Source organism: Periplaneta americana, chromosome 10 (assembly GCF_040183065.1).
Source record: "Periplaneta americana isolate PAMFEO1 chromosome 10, P.americana_PAMFEO1_priV1, whole genome shotgun sequence".
Taxonomy (NCBI): Eukaryota; Metazoa; Arthropoda; class Insecta; order Blattodea; family Blattidae; genus Periplaneta; species Periplaneta americana.
Window position 1 is genome coordinate 95,921,338 of NC_091126.1, and position 25,936 is coordinate 95,947,273.

The window sequence follows — 25,936 nt, forward strand, 5'->3', positions numbered from 1 at the left end:
ACATATTGCGGGGGGGAGGAAACGTAGATTATTCTTTAATTACGGAAGACGTATTTTAAAGTAAAACACATAAGAGCCACCAGCGTAGCTTAGTCAGCTGATGCTCTTACCTCCCGAATCAGAGCTGCGCTCGGGCATCGACGTTAAATAACCGAGTAGTTGATACAACGTCCTTAAATAACCAACTTAGAACAAAACGTAAAAATACGAATAAATAAACTACAACCTGACAAACTTATATATCACCCAATACCTCCTCAGTTCCACACAGTATCCATAACTGAATGGTAAGAAATCTACGAGATGAACGTAAACGTGTAACATCCAGTCCTAAAACAGATATTTTATACTAGGTCAAGGTATTACACATTATTGTTTTATCATAACCTTGCGAAAAGTATCCTTAACATTGACTTTAACTGTTTAAACCGATTGTCAATTGTTTCCCACCAGATCTCACCGATCAATAAAGCGGTTCGAACAACGCCAGGCCTACTTTAAAAGTAACTGTTTTTGGTTTAAAAACGTACACACATTAAATAAATTGCTTCAGAAACTATAGCCTATTGATAGCCATAACGTTTTAACATCTATTTTAAGAATGTGTTATATTAATGCCGCAGATGTTTATAATAATTCCTTGTGTGGAAGGCCTACTGATGAGAAACTTGTCATAATTTATAGGAAGGAAATTAGGATTTGAAACATCCTCTGGGTGAGAGGGGAAATTTTTTCTATATATTTGAACATTTTTTATTTTACACTAGCCCATAAATCTGTAGTATGATATCTATACCCTATTGCTTCCTTGATTTTGCTGGTAATACAGGGTTGTTTCCGATCTCTGATAACGAATTTGAATGACATCATGTGCGTCAGAGATCACACCACAACTGAACTGTGGCGCCAGGTGACAGACCAGTAGTGAGTGATCTCATAGTCAGAGTGCACGGCGACTCACAACAGAAATTCCCAAGAAAATCGAACCTTTCTGGGAGAGGTACACATAGCTACAAAAAGAATGGGCCGACTCTTGGTCGATAGAAATGCTAAGTTCTATCGCGCGGTTCACTCGTGTAAACGTAACCCAATGCAAGGCATTGCTGTGGTGTCTCTTCATTGAAAGTCGTCTGTCTATGTATAATGTAGTAAACCTTACGAGCAGTGCATGGCCCAGTGGTAAGAAGTCTGAAATCCGTACCAGAGGTTGTGAGTTCGCCTCCCGTTCGTTATGCCTGTCTTGTAAAAATATTATTGTCCATCACCTGTGGGCTATTAATAGGCGAGACCTGGCCTGTATAAACAAAAGTACTTGTTTCACATCCTAAAAAACCGGACGCATATCAAACACAAATAAATAATTAAATTAACAAAAACAATTTGTTAATATATTAACAAAAAAGACCTGTGGTGGGGACTAGTATCTCGTCCACAAACCACTCGCGTCAACAACTGCCCTCATTCGCGCGGCATGGAGTCCACAAGATTATGGAACAGGTCTAAATTCTTGGCTATCTCCTACCACGCATCTAGAACTCTGTCCCACAATTCCTCAGGTGTCCGAACGGGTGGTTGTTCTTCCCAATTAGAGCGTAGGATCCTTTTGACTGCAGCCCACAAATTTTGAATCGGATTCATATCTGGTGAATTTGGAGGCCAGTCGACTGGGTCGACATCACGCCTCCTCGTAAACCATCTTTGAATCCGGTTGGCGGTGTGTATCGGATGATTATCCTCCTGGAAGAAAAGTGTTCCTTCTGGATATCGTTTTCGGGCGGAAGGGATCATTACATTTGCCAAAATGTGTTCGTAGACTTCTGCCGTAAACCGACCGTGGACGCGTTCAAGAAGTCCTGCCCCATCGTATGACATCCACCCCAAACACGCGACCCTCACGCAACCCGACTTGTTAATTCGTCTCACAAAGCGTTCATCGTATCGGTGGCCATTCATACAATAAACTAGGGCAGTACTATCGTTGCTATTGGAGACAATTTCTCCAATCGAAGTCCTGTCGGAGAGTAGCATACGCAGAATGTTACTGGAGACAATTACCTGGACGGAGAAAGTGACATTTCTCCAATCGAAGTCCTGTCGGAGAGTAGCATACGCAGAATATCCTATGCGAACCAGGGCAATGAGTTATTGTTTCTGTGCCATCTTCAAGCGTAATGACAAGACAGTACGTTGTATTAACAGATAGCTGTATTGCTTGAACGAGAGAGGGATTTTTATTGTTTATTAGAGTTTGGGCATATTCTAAGAGATATCGCCACATAATTATAGCTTTGCGAGACACATATGATGGCGCAAATTTGTAATTAAAAAAAGAAGAGTGGGGAGATTCGAACCTTGAGCTACTACTATCAACTTGTTCCATACACCAATGCCGTGACGACTTGCGCTACTGTAATTGTTAATATCAGTTTGGCATAATACGTGGTTTTCCTGTTCATATTCGCTCCGGTTGATTTTGTATTTATCAATTGTATTATTATTTCACTCTTCAAGGGCCCTGATGTATCTAGAATCAACCCGCCATTCGATTTTATTACATATTTTAGATTCTTAAATAAAATGCAGCAAATTTAATTGGTTTAATTATGTGTTATCTGGTGAACTACGGCTTTGACGAGACGAGCATGCGCGATTTTATGTCTCTGGAACTTAGAAATTGACAGCGGCTCATTCTTCTTGCCGCTAAGTGTACATAACCCTTTCCGATGCCAAGTAGATTTAAGTGAAAATAAAAGAAGCCTGGAATAAACGAGGTTTCGTTATTTCCAAGAAAGGCATCTGTGTTCTTAGTAAGATTGGTAAAGCTCGAATGGAATTTATTTGTATCATCTCGTGGGGTGCGGCGACTTGTCACGGGAGGTGGATTTCCTTGCTTTTTCCACTCTGGAATTCATCGCATCCGAATTTTGCCAGTCTTATTAGGTACACACAAAATGCTTTTCTTGGAAATAACGAAACCACGTTTTTGCAGGCTCCTATGACTTTCACGTAACTGTACTTCTCATCGGAAAGAGTTGTTATGTACCCCTCCCAAAAAGGCTCGATTTTCTTGAGCATTGCTACTGTGATACACCGTGCACTCTGATTATGAAATCACTCATTACTGGTCTGTCACCTCTCGCCGCATTTCAGCTGTCGGTGTCATTTCTGACGTCATTCAAATTCGTTATCAGAGATCGGAAACAACCCTGTAATTCACCTGCAGCTTCTTCTACTTCTTCCGGTTCATTTTCAGAACTACTGTATACATTTTCGATATTCAGTAATAAATTTCATTAATTTACCTCCAGATGACATTCAATGCCATACTTGTCATGTCGATCAATGCTTTAGCGACATTATCTAAAAATTTATAAATACTGAGCAAATGTCTAAAAATAGCCTACGAAACCCGCACAACGATCTACGTTAAAATCAAGTGAATTTAGATTACACAGACATTGCGGGATAATTCGACCACAGTCTAGTATATACAATCATGAAGTTTGAGTTTATGAGGGTACTAGGAACAATAGACTGTGCAGGTACTATTTCGCATTGTCTGTAATGAGGCGATAGTAGCGATCCTAGTGGATAGCAAATATCTATAGATGCATATTTACTACGTATTGAGCTTCGTGACTATAGATACTAGACTGTGATTCGATATTACCTTTGATTATCTTGGGACACACACAAACAAATTTATGAAGTCGTGGGAAGTAATTCATTTAACATAACACTGCGTAACAAATTTTAACTTTTTTTTTTTTTTTTTTTTGCGCTGGACATGTGATACAAATTTTCTATATAATTTGAACCTCCAGAATACGTATATGACAATAAAAAAACAGTTATTGGTTACGATTGTTGAGAAATTTTCGAATTTATATCTATTCAAAACACAGCTTTAAACAGAGTGGAAGGTAAGGTAGTACATTAATGCCATTCCTTGAAATATAACGAACATAAAAGTATAATACCATTTTGCTCGTTTTTGCGAGGTTTTTGAAGAAATAATACTTTTATGCCGACATTTCGATCGCGAATTTTACAAATACTTTTTCAAATACGGTTTAAATTCTTGTATGACAAAGAAGAGAACGTTTATTATGTTCACGTTGCAGCAGTATTTTAATTAGAAAATTCACAGATTTCGAATTAATCGATTGAAGAAACATTTGAAACATTGATTGTCGGGTCACGTACAAAGGTCTAAAAATCTGGCATCGCTGTCCGGACGGCAGACAGTTGGCCTAGTACTCGCAACTGAGCAGCTGTTGTGATGTTTACATTGCATTAGATACAGTTTAGTTTATTTCAAAACTACGAGATGCCAGAGTTCACAAATCGTGAGTACTTAGACATGATCCAGGCCGCGGAAGAAATTCGGAACAATGAAGAAATATTGGCCAGAGTTCGTCGTAATTGGACTAGAAGATGTGAAATCTGCACGCACGCTGATGGTGGACATTTTGAACAGTACCTGCAAGATCCGAGTGGAATGTGGTTTACACACTTTATTACTCTTTATTTCATTGTTAACGCTCAGAATTAGTGATTCGTAAAACGAACTGTAATGTTAATTACATCTTGTTCACAAAGTTACATCAGTTTTATTTTTTCATTAATTGTAACTGAAACTTCAATCTTGAGTGTTTTCACTAATTTGGACATAATTTCCTCATTTTCACGTTATTTCTTGATTTGCTGTACGTATTTATTACTTACATTAAAATTATTACACCATTCCTAGTATTGAATTGTTAGTGTATTGGTTTATAAGTTGATAATTCTGCATTCATTGTTGAACTGCGACCGGACACGAGCTGTTTTGTTCACTCGGGTTATTAATTTACATTTTCTGACATTAAATTGCACAAACTAAACAAATAACAGTTACTTCCCTATCCGGAGTTTACGTATGTCATTTTTGTGCGAAGATTTATCCCCAGATTAGCTCGCGAAGTATTGCACCGAAGCTCAGTACATTTGAGCCGTTCAGAGGAGAAGTGATGTAAGTCAAGAATGGGTAATGAGGGTTGAAGTAAACATTCTGTAAAATACAGCGCAAAATAGCAATTAATATTCACTTTATTGAAACTATTAGTAGTCAGTGGATAGCAAGAACGACATATTAATTACTATTTTGCGCTATATTTTACAGAATTTTTACTTTAAACCTCATTATCCAATATTGACTTACAACACTTTTGCACTGAACGGCTAATTTCTTTGCTGCCGTCCTCCCCTCTCCTGCTGCAAGATACACGATGAAAGGTAGTTGAACTTAACCCACTCTCTTCAAGTCGGTGACTGCATGGGTTGTGGGGTACTACTTATGCGGCGTTCAGACATCTTGCAATTGCCGTCAGCGCTTTCGAAACACTTGTAATTATCTCACTATTCGTAAGTCTTACAATTATTTTTATTTGACAAAACTTACTTTAAATAATGAGTTCTATGGCTTCTGTCAATTAATGTACTACCTTATCATCCACCCTGTATAATGACAATAAGGTTAAATACTCACTGTTCAGAAAATTACAGCTTTCATTTTCTGCATTTTCTTTTATACTGGCATTAGATACATCACGATCTAAATTCCAAAAATAGTCTCCTAGCATATTGATACTCCACTGCCCACTTTCCAATAGTTGAAATTTCTTGATGAAAGCACTCACCATGCTCATCACTGAAATCGCGACAATTCTCGGGGGGAAAAAGTCAAGATGGAAGTGAAAGAAGTGAATTTTCAGGTCCATTTTACAATCTATAGTTTCATACGCCATCAATAAATTTTGTACTAGTTCTTCATAGCTCTCACTTCTACGGTTACCCAGAAAATTTAATACAACCTCATTGAATGAAATCGAGGCGGCTCTCTCTTTTCCTTCGAATAAAGATTCGAAGTAATTGTCCTTCATTATTTCTCTAATTTGTTGTCCATTGAAATCTCCCGCTTTTATTTTTGAGTCACTAATAGCAGGAAATTTTTCTTGGATATGTTTAAATGCTTCAGTTTCATTATTCATCCCTTTAACAAAATTCTTCATTAACCCTAACTTAATGCGTAAAGAGGGTAAAATTACTTTACTTTGAGGTTCAAGGAGTTGATGTATAATACTTTTCTTCCCTGGCTCTAGTGATTGTCGTGTTGGCCCTACTTTTATTTTATAATGCTTATCTCGAGCGCAACTGTCCCATTCGCAAAGAAAGCAACATTTTGTATCCTAATTGCATTCCAATAAACAATGCTACAACCTTCAACTCCGCACATATAAACCATTCGTACTTTGAATATTATCATTAAAACACACTTTAAAGAAATGCATGTCTTACATAGAATACTAACACCACGGAAATATTCTAGTAAACTGAAGCGATTTCATATGGCAAACCTGGTTCTCCCCCTCAAAATGGAACCGAAAAGGGCAACAAAACAGTTTCCTCTTCTAGAAATAGTTTTGACAGGGTGGTCTATTGCAAAATATAAACTACTACTACAGTAATGTCATTAAAGCTCACAGTGAAAGAAATACACATCTCGAGTAAAATCAGGTAAACTCAAACGAATTCATACCGCGAGCCTGTTTCACTCTTTCCAAATAGACTCGTAAAAGGGCAATAAAATAATTTCCGTTTCTACAAGTGCTTCTAACATGATGGTTTACTTATACTAATATTGATTTCACATAATAGGTTGTCACATTTGTAAAACAAAATAGTTACGCATGAAATATAGTGATTTTTTAATAAAATTCGTAGAAAATGAATTATGTTGTGCATCTCGAAAACCCGAACTGATGGAACAGTTTGATTGTTATTTTTTTAATTCAGGAGGTCGAAATTAGTAAGAATTTGTTACTTTTATGTCTGGCGCAAAATGACTGTTGACCAGTGATAATATGCCTGTTACAAGGCAACAATAGAGTCCCGAGCAAAAGTTCAATGTGAAAATATTCACAGAATTGTGATTTTTTTTTTACTGTTGAAAGTCTCGTGATTAAAATTGTCAGACAGTATCTTTGGTTCATTTTCGTGGATTACGAACAAAGTCTGTCACTGCTGGGATGTTCACCAAAGCTCTTCCTCTTACAATATTGTAATCATGTTTTCTGAACAATTGATATCGCTTGTTGATATTTCCTAAATATTATAATATAGGCCTATACATAATCATTCTAGAGTCATATAATATATAACTCAACTGAATAAGGACGCTTATGTAACGGAAGTTATTTCAATCACAACATCTAATCAATAAAATTACATAACATATATGAATGACTGTTCTACAGCGAAGTAGGCCTACTGGTAAGACACGAGAATAAGAAGGCATTATTTAAAAAGTAATTAAATAGAACAATGTATATAGAAGAGTGTGAAGAAAATGTGGTTCATAAAGCATCATTCCTCAAGCTAAGCTGGTGTTTGTGATGGAGACAAACCAGAAAACTGAATCAGACAGGAGAGTTTTGAATCTGACAACATGATTGAAAAGCTAGCGAGCTTTTCAAACTCTTCTAGGAGTTTTAAACTTTGCTTGCAATAAAATATATTTTTGAAGCGGCATTTATGTGAGAAGGGTTTCACGTGAAATGGTATAAAATGAGCAGACGCGTTTGTTTTTTTTAGTGAATTTTTTGTGTTGAAATAAGGAGTTTACTGTACAAAATTACTTTGTTGTTAAGATCTTCTTATATGAAGGGTTCAGAACCATAGTGGGCCAAGCGCCATTTACTAAAACTGTAGAAAACAAGGGTTAAAATGAAGTTATTACCATAATTAAATAGAAATATATAATAAGTAATATAAAGTATGCACATTAAAACTCAATGAGATGTCACTCTTCATTAAACTATGGTATTCACTTAACTTTAACCCTTGCTTTCTCTGTTTTTAATAAATGGCGCTTGGCCCACTATGGCTTTGAACCCTTCAAATTATGTAACGCCTGAGCATGCTCTTATAGATGTCAATCAACTTACAGGTGCAGTTATCTGTTCTGAAAGAGGAGAAGCGACAGATGCTATTGCAACTTCGCCTTGAAGAAGCAGAAAGGAAGAAGAACAACTCATCAGAAGTTGAATTTTTCTCAGGTGCGGCAATAGATCATATTAGTTTTAGGCGACTAAATATTTTCCTTACAAGAAAGAAAGCGAGCAAGTAACCAAAGAAAATCTATTTGTTTCTATATAATAATAATAATAATAATAATAATAATAATTATTATTATTATTATTATTATTATTATTATTACTGTTACTATTATTGTTATTGTGATTGTTATTATTATTATTATCATTATTATTATTATTATTATTATTATTATTGCCGTTGCGTTCACTGTAATCAGTATATTAAGGCCGTGTCTCAAAGCTCAAGTCCATACTACACACTAGTGACTAGCAACTAGATGACTTGTAAACTACACACTAGGGAGCTTTGGAAATGTATGCTTGAAACATGGCTTTCTTTGTAGATTATTTTTCTAAAAACCATGACATCGCAGTGCAGCACTGAATTAAGAAGGCAGTGTCCTAATGAAGTTTCATTACGAATTATGTGGAAAAGATTAGGGCTTAATATATTACAATAATGTTTAAAACATTGTACAGAAGGTACTAACAATGTGAGTGTTCAAAGTTAACGTATTATTCTACATTATATGTACATTATTTCACTTCCAAAGTATTTTCAGATTTAATAACCCCAATTGCTGCTGAGGTATCCATGTTTGTTTAGTGAACAAGTCAACAATCGAGCAAGCATTTTCGTTTACTAGCTACTACGGACTTGATTGCTGTGCACTATGTAGCTTTGGATCATAACTTCTGACGTCACATCCGGCTATTTAGTCAACAATCTAGTTCACTTCAGCTGAAAATGTAGCTTTGAGACACGGCCTGAGTATTACCTATATAAGTATTAGATACTCTATAATATGTACGGCAGGGCGGAAGTGATGTAACTGTGCACACCGAAAGCGACCATTGAACACGTTAAAATAATTTTAAAAAGATATTATGGGTTTTGTAAATAAGTGCACGGTTAACCAGAAAATTAGACTAAAAGTTTGCGTAGTTAGCAACAGTGGCGTCTTCTTCTCGACCAATCCTCTGTGGCAATGACCTCAGTGTCGCTGACAAAGAATGTAAACAAACTTCACCTGCACGTAGCCCTAACTATCGCTTCACAGTTCACACTCGCGTATTTGATCATTTTAAATGAAATTGAACAGAGAAAACTATCTAAATAATATTTTAAATCTAACATTTATTAGACATAGCAACATAAAAAATAAGACCTTTGGAATATGTTGAAAGTGCATCAACTTATCCTATTGAATGAATTGATATGACACACGTTCATCACAAGAGTTGTTCAAAGTTGGAACCATTCACTTTGGTTCATGCTTCGATACTTTGCATCCAATTTTGACTAACTCTTGCAGAGATGACGTCATTGTTTATGGTGTCCTCACCTGCTTGAAGAATGTACTGGTAAAGCACCTCTGCAGTAGCTATTCCACTCCTGATGACACTTCATAAATAATAACATAAGGGGTTCAAATCTGGCGATCTGGCAGGCCGTGGTACTGGTCCAGAACGACCAATCTATCGGTTGGGAAACTTCCTGGTTAAATATCTACACTGTATGAGCAATGTGAGATGGTGCTCCGTCATGAAGAAATCACATATGTCTCCTCGTCTGGTAAAGTACGTACTGCAAAAGAGTGGACATATCATTCTTAAGAAACCTTAGGTATATTCTACCCGACATACGGGGTGGAAGGATGCAAGGTTCAATCATATCTCCAATTATACCAGCCCAGATGTTAATGGAGAATCTGTGTTGCAAATGTGATTACTGTATCGTGTGTGGATTCTCTAAAATCCAAGTTTGTGTATTGTGAAAAAGTTTCGCAAGAAGCAAGCTTCGTCTTTAACCATGATATTTCCTACACAATCTGGATCCTCATACACTGATTATGTAGCAACTCATAGAACACGTGGATTAAAATCCCGTGGCGACTGACATTGTATGCAGTGCTTGTGATATGGGCGTAATAACCAAATGTTCTTGGAACAGTCCAATGCGATATCCCTACTACACGAACAATATAACGGCCACTACGCCATAGATTTTGTTCCACCAAATTTAACATTTCTTTCTCTCTGTTGACAATTTCATCAGGTCGTTGATTACCACGATTACGAAAACCAAGTATTACACATCCTGTGTCACGGAACTGGAAATCTTTCTTCATACAGTCGTCGAGCTTCACGGAAATTACAACGTGATTCTCCGTAAATTGAATTGACGTCGAGATATTCGTGTTTTAAAATATTGACATACTTTGAAGCAGTAATTAGGAGAGGGAGAGACCGATTTATTAGCGAAGTGATATCTCCATATTTTTATTACATGTATTCGCGGGGATGTTCTGGCGACTTCGTTAGAATTAGCTTCCCCACACAGGTGTTTCGTCACTTGTCAGCATCGGACAGATTTAGGGCCACCTTGAGCGGGGTTTCGTATAGACTCGATGAAGCATAAAAGCCGGAGTCAGACTGGACCCGTGGGAAAGATACTGTCAAGCTCGGGTTTTCCAAAGAACGGGTATTCTTGTGAGATATACAAACTAATTTGAGGTTATGGGAAATCCAAAGTCTAAATTTAGAGATGACATATTTCGCGCCCAATAAGAAGGAGATCTTGGTCCAGCTTATGAGGTCACTTTGGACCAATAGGGAATAGATTTTAGGCCAGTTAGTGACGTAGTTTTTAACCAATAGGATAGTTAGTTTTAGCGTAGGATAGGTTTTTATAAATAAGGGTGACGGGGAGCGGAGATCATCAAAACAACTTCACATCGTGTCGGCGGCCCTACATACAGGGCACAATAACTACTTCGTTTGGTGTCGACAGGACTACTATTCCTCTTCGGAGCGGAGATCAGCAAAAACAACTTCACATCGGCGGCCCTACATACAGGGCACAATAACTACTTCGTTTGGTGTCGACAGGACTACTATTTCGCTTCGTGTCGTAGTGTACGGGACAGAGTATTGAATTTATAGTATCGGATAGAGCTTATTCAGAGCTGCAACTGAGTCGATACAGAATTGCGACCAACGATTGAATTATAAGTCAGCCGGAAATACATACTCTAGGGTTTACCAAGTGAATACGACAATAAACTTATAGTTTTGGAATTTACACTGCCTTTTATATAAGTAGCCGGCTTGGGATTATTCCCGACATCAACCTACACCACAACAGTACCTCGGCTACCCTGAGTGAATCTCACGCAACACCGAGACGCACCCACCCTCAAATGGCGCCCAACGTGTGGTCCCAATAACCACTCACCCTCAAATGGCGTCCAACGTGGGAACTCAACAACGACACCACCCTCAACTTTAATATATACCGTGGTTCAGATGAAGATGTAAATGCCAGAATAAAGAAAGCAAGACATGCATTTATTCAATTGAAATCGATTTGGAGGTCGAAGCAAATCTCCTTAAAATTTAATTAAGGTTATTTAACTCAAATGTAAAGTCGATTTTACTATACGGGTGCGGAACTTGGAAGGCAACGAAACAAATTGGAAAGAAATTGCAAGTCTTTATAATCGTTACCTGAGGAACATCGTGGGTATTTGGTGGCCAGAGATTATAACTAATAAGGAACTCTGGAGAAGAGCAGATCAACATGAAATCAGCAAAGAAATCAAATTCAGAAAATGGAAGTGGATTGGGCATGTACTAAAGAGAGAAAATGATAACATCACTAAAATGGCTCTGGATTGGAACCCCCAAGGACTAAACAGACGAGGAGGAAGACCTAAAATAACATGGAGCAACACAATTAGAGATGAGGTTAAACAGGCAGGGAAAAACTGGAAAGAAATTGAAGCGTTGGCGAACAATAGAGGACGATGGCGTGCTTTCATCAAGGCCCTATGTTTCCCTGCGGAGTGAAAAGGATTACTACTACTACTACTGCTGCTGCTAATTAATACATACCCACTAAACAATTAAGTAAGGAAGGAGGAATTACACTGGTTCGAAATTGAGTTTAACTGTCACTCCGAATCTAAACGCACATTCATCGCCCGTCCACGTAATAGGGTCTACTGTTTGCTTAAAGTACACAAATGAACTGAACTCAGGTCTGAATCGTAGCATTTCATCCCGAAGTAATCTCTACTTCGATGTTCAGCGATAGTGACTTGCAAGTAAAATTTGTTTACATTTCTTGACCAGGTCATTGCCACTTGAGCATGATTGCCAGACTTTCTGGTAGTACGGAATTACGATGCATGTTAATGTATTTATTTTATTTGCAAGAAAACCGCCCACTTATTGAAAACTATAAAAGGTTAAATCATTCTTTATTAGTTTTTCTACTGGCAAGAATAGAAATCAGAAACGTGCAGCTAGAACTTATCGTGTAAAACAGTGTTAATATTTAGGAGTTAATTATTTTTTCTGAGCAAAGTATTCACTTCGGACTAATATGGCATTAATGTGCACATGAATTTGACATGTAAGGAATAATAAGCTGTTTACCACTACCGCAATCCGACGTAATTTGCACCTCTCGCCAAATTAGAGCGAAAATGAAATATAAAGAATCTATTTTTTTAGGAGGGAGGGAACATCCCACGCACTACGATCTGAGGTCTATTGTACACTCCCTATATGGGATGAGTAGCTTCGGCAACCCCCCCATAACAGTCCGAGGCAAAAGTCTTCCCCCGAGAAGGTCTGCCCCGGGTTTCGTTGCAGAAGCTATCCATCATCACTTAAATACAATCCACGGATTCCGGTCGAGAGAGCTAGCAGCTTCGGAGGACCGCCTGTACAGCGATCTGAAAACCAGAAGAAGTAACGGGATGATGAATTAAAGGATGATAGAGGAGGAAAGGAAGTGGCGAAGATGAGCGGGGTTCCACTCGCCTGATAATGTTACCTGATACTCATCCATAGGAATGAGGGAAAAACCCCGAAAAACCTCACCCAGGCAACTCGTCCCTACCGGGGATCGAACCCGGGCCCGCTGGGTTCCAAGTTAGACTCGCTAACTCCTCAGTTACAACGGTGGACAAGAATCGATTTAATGTTGCATTATCTACAGTAAAACCACCTGATACTCATCGTGCAAGATCAATACCTAAGTATGGAATTACTGATAATAAATTTGCCTTGATGTGTCACTGCTAATGGCTTCTATTTTGGTCCAGCATCATTAATTTATTTTCCTTTCTTTTTCTTTTTAATTTTATAGTAGTACATCTTAATACCTCAATTCATTTCCATTGCACGCTTTCACTCGTATTACATTTTCATATTTTTAGTGGTCCAGTGGTTTAATGCATAAGGCATTACTAGAGACGTTTTCGAGATCGTAAGTTATTTAGTCCTGCTGTTACGACATTACTCCCACGTTGCATGAACCACGAAGAATGTTACAATCGATAAAGCGGAAAGTTTTTGTCATTCTTAAAAGGAGATTCTGCATATATATTAAATGCACCATTTTCTAAGAAATCTCTCCTTTATATCTTACAATGCTGTATGTCCCATATATTGCGGAAAGAGCTCAGAAAAGATTGGGATTTTCACCGTTTGTTTTATGATTAATGTGAGAGCAGCGTATAAACAAGTTTATAATTATTTTTTTCAGTTATTTCATAAATAATTAATTTACAATGTTTTCTCTTAAACTGTTTATTTAAGTAAGCATGGTAATACACTGACAAAAAACCTCACACTATCTTTGCAAGCGAACTACGTCACTGTTTGAACTGTTAGTGAGAGGTGACTGCAATATTACAACTTGTACAGCTGTCAAAAGAAAAAGTGGCCGCTCTCCTGAAACAAAGTTCCCTTCGGGTATCTTCGCTACAATTCGGAGACAGGCGATGTTACATGTTGTTGGACCACGTTGCCTGATATCTACAGTTATAATTGAAGTATTCTGTGTGTTATTCGATAGCGTAATGGTAGTGTTCAGGCCTCTTATTCATGAGGTCCTGCGTTCGACTACAACCTCGTGCTTTTTATGTTCTTTTTTGTTCTGTTTTTTTTTTAAGAGAGAGAAACTATACATAATGGCTCCTTTCTATTTTACGATTATTTTATTAATTAACATCAGGTGCATTAATATATTATGCCATGACTTTATCATTATGATATTGTGGCTGCAAATGGAAAGAAAAAAGATTTTATTCTCAATAAAATTATCTTTCGTGGCATAAACAAAACAAATTTACTGGCGTCGGCATTAAAACATTCAAACAATTAAGCGTTCAAAAAACAAAACAAAAAGCCACAATTCAATATTTAGTCTATCTTCCTCTTATCTCGATCATCTTGCAGTCGAGTGGGCATGGAATTAACTAGTCTTTGCAAATAGCGACTGTTCTTAGACACGATATTCCAGGCATTCTGAACATACATACATAAGTGTTCTGTCCATGGGCAGGTCTTTCATTGCAAACCCAGCAATCTCCAATCTTTCCTATTTTCTGCCTTCCTCTTAGTCTCCGCATATGATCCACATATCCTAATGTCGTCTGTTATTCTTTTCAACCAGAGACCCAACCAATTCCTTTTTCTCTTTCTAATCAGTTTCAGCATCATTCTTTCTTCACTCACTTTTTCAAACACAATTTTATTTCTTATTCTGTCTGTCCACTTCACACGCACCGTTCTTCTCCACATCCACATTTCAAATGCTTCAATTCGTTTCTCTTCATTTCGTCGTAATGTCCATGTTCCTTCCCCATACAATGCCACACTCCACACAACGCACTTCACTAGTCTCTTCCTTAGTTCTTTTTCCAGAGGTCCGCAGAAGATCCTTCTTCTTCTATTAAAAGCTTCCTTTGTTCATGTTTGCAGTTTTTCTTGGGAAGGATAGGCCTAAATGCGGTAACATCCCGTTGCTTTCCGCACACCACTATCTCTTTCGCATCTTATTAAATTCCAGGGGGCCCAAGCGTGGAGATGAGGAGAGTGGATTTGACTAATTGGGCCCTCCGGTCTTCACCGAAAGTCACGGCAAGGGTTAAATATTAATTCTATCAGGATGTTTGACCCGATCAGAGACCGGGAAATCTCAATTAGCCTTTGCCCCCCGCATCCTGGACTAGCTTCTACGAATCATCAGAAAATCTTAGAGTGTGATTGGGCCAATTTTTCCGAAAATGTTTCCACACTTTTGCCCTCGTAGCTCAGCGGACGAACGTCGGAAATTAGATGTCAACGCCTCAGGTTCAATTCCTCGTTAGTCCTTTTCATTTTATTGTGGTTCAAGATAGTATAATGTAATAATACAAAAAGAAAAACTAATACCCGTATTAAGCAACTGGATTTTTCCAAACCTAATATTAAATTTATGTTTTTTATATCGCTAAAGAACGATTACAATATAAATAACTTGAATATTATTTATACAGTATCACTAAAGAACGATAACAGAATGTAAATGATAAATATCGGTTTGTTTAATTAATATAAGATATTATATAATACGTATTTAATTATCTAAATAAAATAACCTATTTTACAAAGAAAGATGGTTATTTGTGTTATAATAATTACTTACATAAAATACAGATTATTTATATTGCGAAAGAACAATAACAATATAAATAACTTGAATATTATTTTATAATGCTAATGAAGGAAAACAGAATATAAATGATAACTTGAATAATATTTATATCGCTAAAGAACGATAACAATATAAAAAACGTGAATATTATTCGTATCGGAATTTCACAGATTTGTTACAGATGTATTTAAGAAATTGTAGAAGAATAGTAATTAGTAACAGTGTCCTATTTATTCTTCTTGGAGCCAAATTTGCAACTTTTAAAAGTGTGGTTACTATGTTGAAGTGTATGTGTTGCAACGGATGCTTGATTTGTTATGTATGTGAGTCAGTTATGGGATGCTTGATGTCGTCGCAATGTCGTAATTATAGTTTGATTGTGTTTGTGTGACTATTGTGTATTAATTTATGATGTATGGTACGGAAAGCTGCATATTTGTGTTATAGAAGTGTTACGTATGTGTGTTGTTAATGTTTTTGTATGTTTCAAATTGATAACTGATATTTGTTTTGCAATCGCAATGCGTAATTTACGGATTGTTTATGTTTTGTTTACATCGCGTAAGCTAATTTAATTTTCTTTTCCATTTCTCTTTATGCCTATCTTTTTTGTGTATAAAACTATAGCCCTAACATACATATGTAAAATAGGGCTAACCCCCATTGGAGATACAATAATAATAATTATTATTCATATCTTTATAAAACGATAACAGAATACAAATGGTGACTTGAATTTTATTCATATCTCTAAAGAACGATAACAAAATATAAATAACGTGATATCCATAAAGAACGATAACGGGATATAAATGATAATTTGAATATCATTTACATCGATAAAGAACGATTAAAAAATAAAATGAAAACTTGAAGAAGGCCCGAACCCACAACCTTCGAATCATTAAACAAGCACTCTACCGCTGGTCTACGAGGCACACATATGGAATACTTTCATAGTTCCGGAACTGCTTGTACAAGCACAAGCATCGTGTAACATCGCCGCGACCCGAAATGAACTTTGAAAGTATTCGCTGTTCACGAATGCGGCCACTTTTTTTTTTTTTTGACAACTGTACGTCATTGGCTAAAGAAAGATATTTTTGGGACGTTTGAACAGTTATATCAATTCATTAAATGCCTGTAGTATTCAGATATAGGTTGAAATATTCGTTCACACCATTTCGTAAAATGTGACAATACACAAATAACAAACTACTGACAAACCCGAACGAACGAAACCAATATTATTCGCTTCTGCTGTCATCTTTTGTTTTTGCCGGCAATTAGACATAACCGCAATATTCGAAACAGGAATTCGAGCCGTTCTTATGACATAACATGAAGTTCGAAATATAAAGAGTGATACAAAAGGACGTTTACAACGTTTACAACGTTTGAGGGATGGTAGGGAAGGTAGGTGAAAAAATGAAGGCGAAGTAGAATTCAGTGTGAGGAACAACTTTATAATCAATAAGTGCCTAGTCACAGTTCTAGGTTATGAAGAAAGAAGAAAGAATGGTTTTTTTATTAAGGGATTGTAATAAGCCATAACCAGATAATTTAAAATGCTGTTAAATTTTGTGATTTATACAAATGTAACTCAAAGACAATTAAAAATGAAGTCACTATCGCTGAACATCGGGGTAGAGGTTACTTCGTGAATTAGAATGATTTAAACTTGTATAGTTTTCAATAAAGTAGGCGGTTTTCTTGCAAATGAAATAAATACATTAACATGCATCGTAATTCCGTACTACCAGAAAGTCTGGCAATCGTGCTCCAGTGGCAATGACCTGGTCAAAAAAATTTAACAATAAACTCGTTAAATGCTTTTAAAAAGTAAACAGCACAATTTTAGAAATGACATGAGTCATATGACCCACTTCAACCACTGTGGAGTAACGGTTACCATGTCTGATAGTGAAACGAGCGCGCTTGGATTCAAATCCTGGTTGGGACAAGTAACCTGGTTAAGGCTTTTCGAGATTTTCCCTCAACCAATTGAAGCAGAATTGCTAAGCAACTTCAGGCGTAGGACCTCGGACTCATTTCGCCAGCATAAATACTTTCCCCCTTTCATCACCATTTCCGTTTCTTTCCCATATTTCGGGCTTGCTCCGATAATGATATGTGCCGTGGGCTCTTCCCTTGGGCTCGTAGTGATCTTGGTACCTGGGGTTAAGGGACCACGGTGATGCATGCACGGAAAAGGAAAGCGATTCTCTAGCTGTAGGGTGTTCGCTGGCGACGCACAGGGGAATCTGTAGCGCGGGGGAATATGCACATCATACCAATCCAGGTAGTAAATGGGCTCATCCAAGCGGCCTATACGCGAGGACAGTCCCCAGTCCTTGCCCCTCCCATCAAGGAGGACTAATAGTTATGGCTCACTCAGGAGGTCTAAGAGAAGTTTATCCTTAAATTGATATTGCGTTTAGAATCTTCCAATGTAGTCCTGTGTCAGAAGTGTTCTGCAGAGAGATCGTTTTCATTGATGAGGCAAATAAAATACATGAGATCCACCAAGTAACAACATCGTCTCAACTGGGCCACCAACTTCAAGATAGCGGATTTACTAATAAGAGCATTAACTGCGATGATCCGATAGACATTTTCGTGCAAGATCAGTCCTGGCGAAAACTGATCTAAGCTGTCATAAATATATAAATTTAAAAAAATTACCAGGAGTATCCAGTTCACTATTATTATTATTATTATTATTATTATTATTATTATTATTATTATTATTATTATTATTAATATTAATTTTATTGTTTACCCTTTTATTTCCACACATCTTTGGCGCTGTGTGGAAATAAAAGGTAAACAATATAGTATTTATTTATATATTTAACCTGGTAGAGATAAGGCCGTCAGGCCTTCTCTGCCCCTCTACCAGGGGAATACAACTATAATATGAACAATAAAATTGCAATTAACATTAAATTTACAATTACAATTACAATAAAAATTAAAGTACGACAAGATTACCTGATTAATGAAAGCTAGACATTTTATCATAGAAGTTAAGAACAAAGAATATTTTTGTATTTACTGAATTACAAATTAAACATACAATAACAAAAATCCATAGTAATGAAATTACCTGATATTGATATAGGTAGGGTGACCAGATTCACAACGATAAAAAAGAGGACACAAAGCTTCAAAAAAGAGGACATTGTTCGAAAAAAGTGGACAGAAAATATGTATTTAGATTTAGGCTCATTATAAGCTTACTTTAAATTCCGTCAATATCTATTTTATTACAAAACATTTACAATACGTATTTAGGCTTATATCATACTTAAAAGTTTATTAATATCTATTTTATTACAAATTATGAAAAAACTTAATAATAATGACTTTTACAGTTTATTAATATCTATTTTTTTACAAATTATGAAAAAACTTAATAATAATGATTTTTACAGTTAACTACATATGAAAGTGAAGGAAACTATAATTGCAGACCTCCCTCCAAAAAGTGTGTAACATCGCACTAATGAAATATGTGACTTCAGTAGAAAAAGTAATTTTAAAGCATTTATTTATAACAATAAATTAATGCATGCAATAGCTGAATATACTTGTACACTTGGTTAATCAAATGGTTCTACTATTAAATATAGGCCTAACGAAATATGTCCCTGAAATTATTTTCTTTTCTCCTGAAACGTATATTATAGAGTTGTTGGTTACACCCTTATTCGAGGGAGGACCGACAATATCTATTTAAATTTAGGTTTAGGCCTAGGCCTATATTATACTTAACATCATGTCAATATATATTTTATTACAGCATACTTATTATGAAACTTAATAATATAAAATTGTTTTACAATTAGCTACATATGAAAGCAACGACCATAACAAGTAAGAGCAAAGAGAGTTATGATCGCTTTCAAAGAATATATTCCGTCAATGCTGCTGCCACCTACAGGCAAATTACTTGAGAAAGGCATCGAATCAGATAATTTCAAAATATCAGATATACAAGTTACGAAAAGGAGGACATTTCTTGATTTTTTTTTAAATCCGCCAGGACCCCGGACAAATTCCTAAAAAGGAGGAAATGTCCAGACAAAAGAGGACGTCTGGTCACCCTAAATATAGGTTTAATATAGCCTAGGGCAGGCATGCCCAGCCGGGGAAACTCTAGCCTTCAAACGAGGTGCGACAGTGATTTAGAATATATTATATGTGTGTGCCTGCATGGTGTTCTGAGATTCTAAGTCACTGTTGCACCTCGTTTGAAGGCGAGATCTGCCCCGGCTGGACGTGCCTGGCCAAGGGCATCAGGACTCGTAAGTCCGCGTCAGTCTGTCGGGTTGTAAAATTGGTTATCTGAAAATTCGCGTCCAGTAAAATGAAACTGGAATACACCCAGAGAAAAAAAGCGTATCTTGATCACAAATCATTGGACTATTTTTTAATACGAGAATTAGTGCTTAATATGTTCACTGTTTTCTTTGATCGAATAAAGAAAGAAAAGATACTGAGCGACATTCTAAATAGGATAATGCTACGCTTTAAAAAACATCCCAGGAGTCGATCAAATCGTTAGGAGAGATTAAGTACGCAGGGACAAAGGCTTCCCGAGTTCGCTTTATTTATATCCGCCCAATTCTTTCTTTCGGGGTGCTGCTATATCGATTGTATATCAGAAAAACTCTGAAATAATAAGCTGTCTAAATCTGTCATAACAAATTACACAAGTTCAGTGACAAAATAAACATTAATTGATTGCTTGACAGTAAAATGAAACGAGTGGCTATGCCTTCAGAAAAATGTTATACATTTTACCTTCTTCTTCCAACAAATAAGTTTGTCTTCTATTTATTTATTCTTTGGTTTCTCTAATTTTCTGTTTCATTTCTTTTTCCTCGCCTATTTTAATAGCCCATTAAGGGGTTAGGTACAGCTTACAGCAGTAAAATTTTTGTAAATATTCAACATTTTTTCCCTCCATTACTATATCTTGTACAATAATGAAAATTGGTATGTGTAAAACACTGTCCTTCTGCTATATGACAAAAAAAATATTTTTACGATTAAAAAAATTTATATATTTTTTTCAAAATTCAAAATGGTGGCAGTTCACTGTACAGTGATGGAGCTTTTCCCACATAACTTATAAACTTGTTAACTTTTTCATGTTCTCTCTCGTTTATTTTATTGCTGAAACTCATATTTACAATATCATGTTCTTTCAACTACATTCCTTAATAAATAATATTAATTTTACTTTTTGTTAGAAGAAAATACTGATATCTGACCATTTTTTTAAAGAAATTTATTTTTATAAGATAATCTATCAAAGGTAGAGGAGTGATCTTGCATCATATTGTAGATATGACATGCATAAATACGTTCAAAAAATGTCATCACAGAATGTTTGATAGTTTTTTAGTTATGTGGGAAACGCTTCATCACTGCACGGTGAACTGAATTTTAAAAAAATGTAAATAATGTTTTTTAATCGCAAGAATTTTTTTTTTTCACATCGCAGAAGGACAGAGTTTTACTCATACTAATTGTCATTTTTGTACAAGATACAGTAATTGAGGAAAAAAATGTTGAATATTTCCAAAATTTTACTACTGTAAGCTGTACCTAGCCCCTTAACAGAGTGCAAATAGATAAGCAACGAGACGACGTGACGTCGCTGCCACCGTAATACAGATGGTGAATTTTTTACTCGACGCTCCTGTGGAGCGACTTAAATATCGCATTCGATTGGGTGAATAGATGTAGAGAAACGCAGACAGTTATTGGTGATAACTTATGCTGTGCAGTAGTGTAATTCGGCTCGCTATAATTCATGTAAAATATTATAAAGTATAAGTAAATAAAACGTCACATTTACTCACACATTAAAAAAGGAAATGTTGACTTCTTGTTCCAAATACTCAGCGCACTTGTTCAAGAAATGACTTAATTACTCGTTATAGTGCCCGTTGAAAAATGAAGGCGATGTTTTCCCGAGTGCTATTTCTCAGTTCTCCCAGGTTATGTGGATTATTTTTGTAAACTTCGCCTTCGAGAGTTCCTGAGGGGAAGTATCTACTGATAATTATATCCTCGCATAATCTATTAAGTTCGTCTGTGAAATCGTGGTCTGTTTGTGTTGTTGGAAAATACTGTTGAAGAGGGAGCGTACTGTTGCTCTTTTCCTACAGGATTCTGTGACAATACATACAGCTCACTATTTTACGGACGAACTTATTAGTCGAGGACATAATTGAGCCGTTCAGAGCAAAAGTGGTGTAAGTCAAAATTGGGTAATGAGGTTTAAAGTAAAAATTCTGTAAAATACAGAGCAAAGTAGCAATTAATATATCCTCCTTGCTATCCACTGACTACTAATATTTTAAATAAATTGAATATTAATTGCTACTTTGCGCTGTATTTTACAGAATGTTTACTTTAACCCTCATTACCCATTTTTGACTTACACCACTTCTGCTCTGAACGGCTCAATTATCAGTATGACTGTGTGGGTCCTCGATCCAAGGATCTAACCACTTGTGACTTGCTTCTGGGGAAATCTAAAATACAAACGTTACAGAAATAATAAACACGTATTAGAAGAACTGAAAAATAACATCCGGGAAAACATCGTCACCATTTCTCAACGCATTATAGCGAGTAATTAGACACTTTTTAAAGAGGCGCAACAAAAGTTAACACTTAAAAGCAAGAAGGAGTAGAGTTTCAGCATCTCCCTTTTCTTAATTTGGATGAGTAAATTATGTTTTACCTCCTTCATATTTTACATGAGTTAGTGCTGTGTCGAATTACCGGTACTATGTTGCGTATCACCAGTAGCAAGCTTTTTGCAACAACTCTGGGAGCGGCTGGCGTAAGAATGGGGTAGCCGGTTTTTCTGCCATATAAACATCCAGTACATTAAAAAGTGATGGTAATGACTTGCAATCTTGTTGATCCCCTCGATTTGTTCACATACTTTTAGAATTCCTGGAGTCCACACATTTGGGGTAACGGTTAGCGCGTCTGGCCGCGAAACCAGGTGGCCCGGGTTCGATTCCCGGTCGGGGCAAGTTACCTGGTTGAGGTTTTTTCGGGGTTTTCCCTCAACCCAATATGAGGAAATGCTGGGTAACTTTCGGTGCTTGACCCTGGACTCATTTCACTGGCATTATTACCTTCATCTCATTCAGTCGCTAAATAACCTAATATGTTGATAAAGCGTCGTAAAATAACCTACTAAAATAAAAAAGAAAGGAATTGATGGATCTAAGTTTTACGGATATTATGTTGTCATTAGACAATTTAAACTTTTCAGTAATTTTTTGATTTAGAAGGATTTTATTGCTGTCTGTTCTACCAAAATATTTTTTCGACGTCTATAATTACAATATGTATCTCTGTGTTAAACTTTGTACTTCTTAAACAACAATGTGCACATTTTTCATCCTTATGGAATCAAATTTGTTCTTCATTTAAATATGTTACCATAATGGGTTTACAAATTAAACTTTGATAGCTTTGGAAGCATGAATATTTGTAGGCAACATACAAAAGACTTATGCCTCTCAAATTTGTACAGTTTGTTCGGTCTCCTCTTTTTTGCAGGCTGTTAAAAAGGTATCCAATATTTTAGGAGGTGCTAGTATGCATCAAAATAAGAAAATGATGTCTAATAAACATGGGTCCTACAACACATACTTTCTAAAATCTGAACACTTGTTCATAGCAGGTGCTCGATGTGACGGTCATTCATGGCAATGCATTCCTCTGCCCTTCGGCGTAAGGAATCACGCACTCTTTGAAATTGACCTGGTTGTTCTTGATAACCAAAAGTCTAAGGGATTTAGGATTGGGGGTCGACCTGGTTGGCAAGTTGGTATAGCGCTGGCCTTCTATGCCCAAGGTTGCGGGTTCGATCCCGGGCCAGGTCGATGGCATTTAAGTGTGCTTAAATGCGACAGGCTCATGTCAATAGATTTACTGGCATGTAAAAGAACTCCTGCGGGACAAAATTCCGGCACATCCGGCGACGCTGATATAACCTCTGTAGTTGCGAGCGTCGTTAAATAAAACATAACATTTTAACATTTTAGGATTGGGGAACGAGCAGGCCAAGGTGTGGGGCCTTCCCAATTAATCCATTGGTCCTGAAATGTCAGCTCTTTGCTGACAAAATTTGCTGGTGTGCCATCCTGCATGAACCACATCTGTAGTCTTTGCTGACATGGCACATACTCCAGCAAGATAGGCAATACATTAATTAGAAAGTCCTGATAACTAGCCCCAGTTAATCTCTGTGGTAGCACGTATGGCCCTTAATCTATCACCAAGAACGCCTACCTATACGTTGATTGAGAATCGGTGATGATACCTGATTTCTTCAAGTGCATGGGAATTTTTATCAGTCCACACATGCTGATTACGAAAATTCGCATCATCATCTCTACTGAACCCGCTCATATCCGCAACGAAACTTTTGTTGTCAGTATTCCTTGCGACATATCAGTTTCCATCAACTGCGGTTTAATTATCTGGTAGTCTGCTGCATTGTAGGTCAGAAAAATGCATTGCCATAAATGGACGTCACATTGAGCACCTCCTATGAACAAGTGTTCAGACCTCAGAAAATATGTATTGTAGGACCCATCTTTATTAGATATTTTTTTTATTGTTTTGATGCACCTCCTGAAATATTGGATACTTTTTCTTAACATTCTGTATATTGGAATATTTACCATTTTTTTTCCAGCTTCCAGGAAAAATTTCCTTATGAAAACGATATAGGACGGGCTTTTTATTTAATTCCCAAATATCTTAACAGTTATATACTAATTAAATCATTGCTCGGGACTTCAGGATTCTTTAATGTTTTGAGGACATAATAAAATTGAGCTGTCCTACTATAAACTCATCTTGAGAGTTATTACATGTATCTGGGTATGTGGCGAATTATACATTTAAAAAATAGGACAGCCATCTCATTTTTAAAATGACATTTTTCTTTGTAACATTGTTTTTGACTTCATCATTTAAATTATTCAACATTTTATATGTGACTGGATTCGGTAGAGTTATCTGTTTCTAAAGTTATAACAAATTTATTCCAGCATTCTCAATGCCCTTAACGAGCCTTATATTTGTCGATAAAACCGTTTTTCCCTCGGCAATGCATTTAGATATAGATTCGTCCCGTTTTATTAAGGGTATATGTACTTGAAGGACCGCAAAAATATTACCAGAAATTGCAGGCTGTAAATTTCTAAAATGTTATAATAAAATGAACTCACAATTGGATAAAAATTACACGGTACCACAACAAGACTTATTAGAACTTAAATATCTGATAAAAGTATAAAAAGGTTACTAATAATATTTTTCAAACCAGTTTTGTCAAAGTATGAAAAAAAAATCTGCAGTTACATCATTTGGTAACCATAACATTGTTATGGTCTCTCTGGCAGCTTTATTGTTTTTCCTGCATGTAATAAACACTTATTTCTGAAAAGTAGACTACTCTCAGACATGTAGAGTTGTTTATGTCAATAAATTAATTTTTTATTTGTCCTATATAAAATATAATAAAATTTACGTAATGTTTCGTGACCTAATTTTTTTATTTTCAAAGATATGAACATTATTTTAGTCTATCTTTTGCATAAATGCATGTTAAATCAGTGTACAAAATTTCAGAATTCTGTCTCTAATGGTTGTGGGGTTATGAAATAATGTGTAAAACTTTTGAAATTTTGGAAAATTTAATTTAAAGTAAAAAGTGAATTGTAAAAAAATATTATTAGTAACCTTTTTTATACTTTTATCAGATATTTAAGTTCTAATAAGTCTTGTTGTGGTACCTTGTAATTGTTGTCCAATTGTGAGTTCATTTCCTTATAAAATTTTAGAAATTTAGGGCCTGCATTTTCTGATAATATTTGTGGTCGTTCACGTACATATACCCTTAATGCAGTGCATCTAGACTATTTATGTTTGGTACGTAAATTTTCCTTAGCTGCATGCTTTGTAATATAAGTTAAATGGAAGGTCATGGTTCTTCATGGGCTGTCGTGCCTCGGATTATTATTATTATTATTATTATTATTATTATTATTATTATTATTATTATTATTATTATTATTATTATTATTATTATTATATTCAGATCAGCTTCACAAAGAGCTATATGTGAAAGCTAGATTTGCAGATCTCTTTAATATATTACCAGTTGAGAAATCTAATTTTTTAAGAGGTTCGTTCTTTCTTCACATAACCACAGTGTACTATATACACTCACGAAGCTTGAGTTTTG

At 36.1% G+C, this 25,936-nt stretch overlaps 1 protein-coding gene across 5 annotated transcripts in view; it reads left to right on the forward strand.

The window, feature by feature from the left end:
* LOC138707912 (KN motif and ankyrin repeat domain-containing protein 1-like) overlaps positions 1-25,936 on the forward strand; it is a 437,992-nt gene that overhangs the window by 257,974 nt on the left and 154,082 nt on the right. For all 5 annotated transcript variants that reach the window (XM_069837957.1, XM_069837958.1, XM_069837956.1 and 2 more), the window contains one exon: positions 7,991-8,099. In XM_069837957.1, the coding sequence (XP_069694058.1) occupies positions 7,991-8,099 (109 nt within the window). The remainder of the gene's footprint in view (positions 1-7,990; positions 8,100-25,936) is intronic.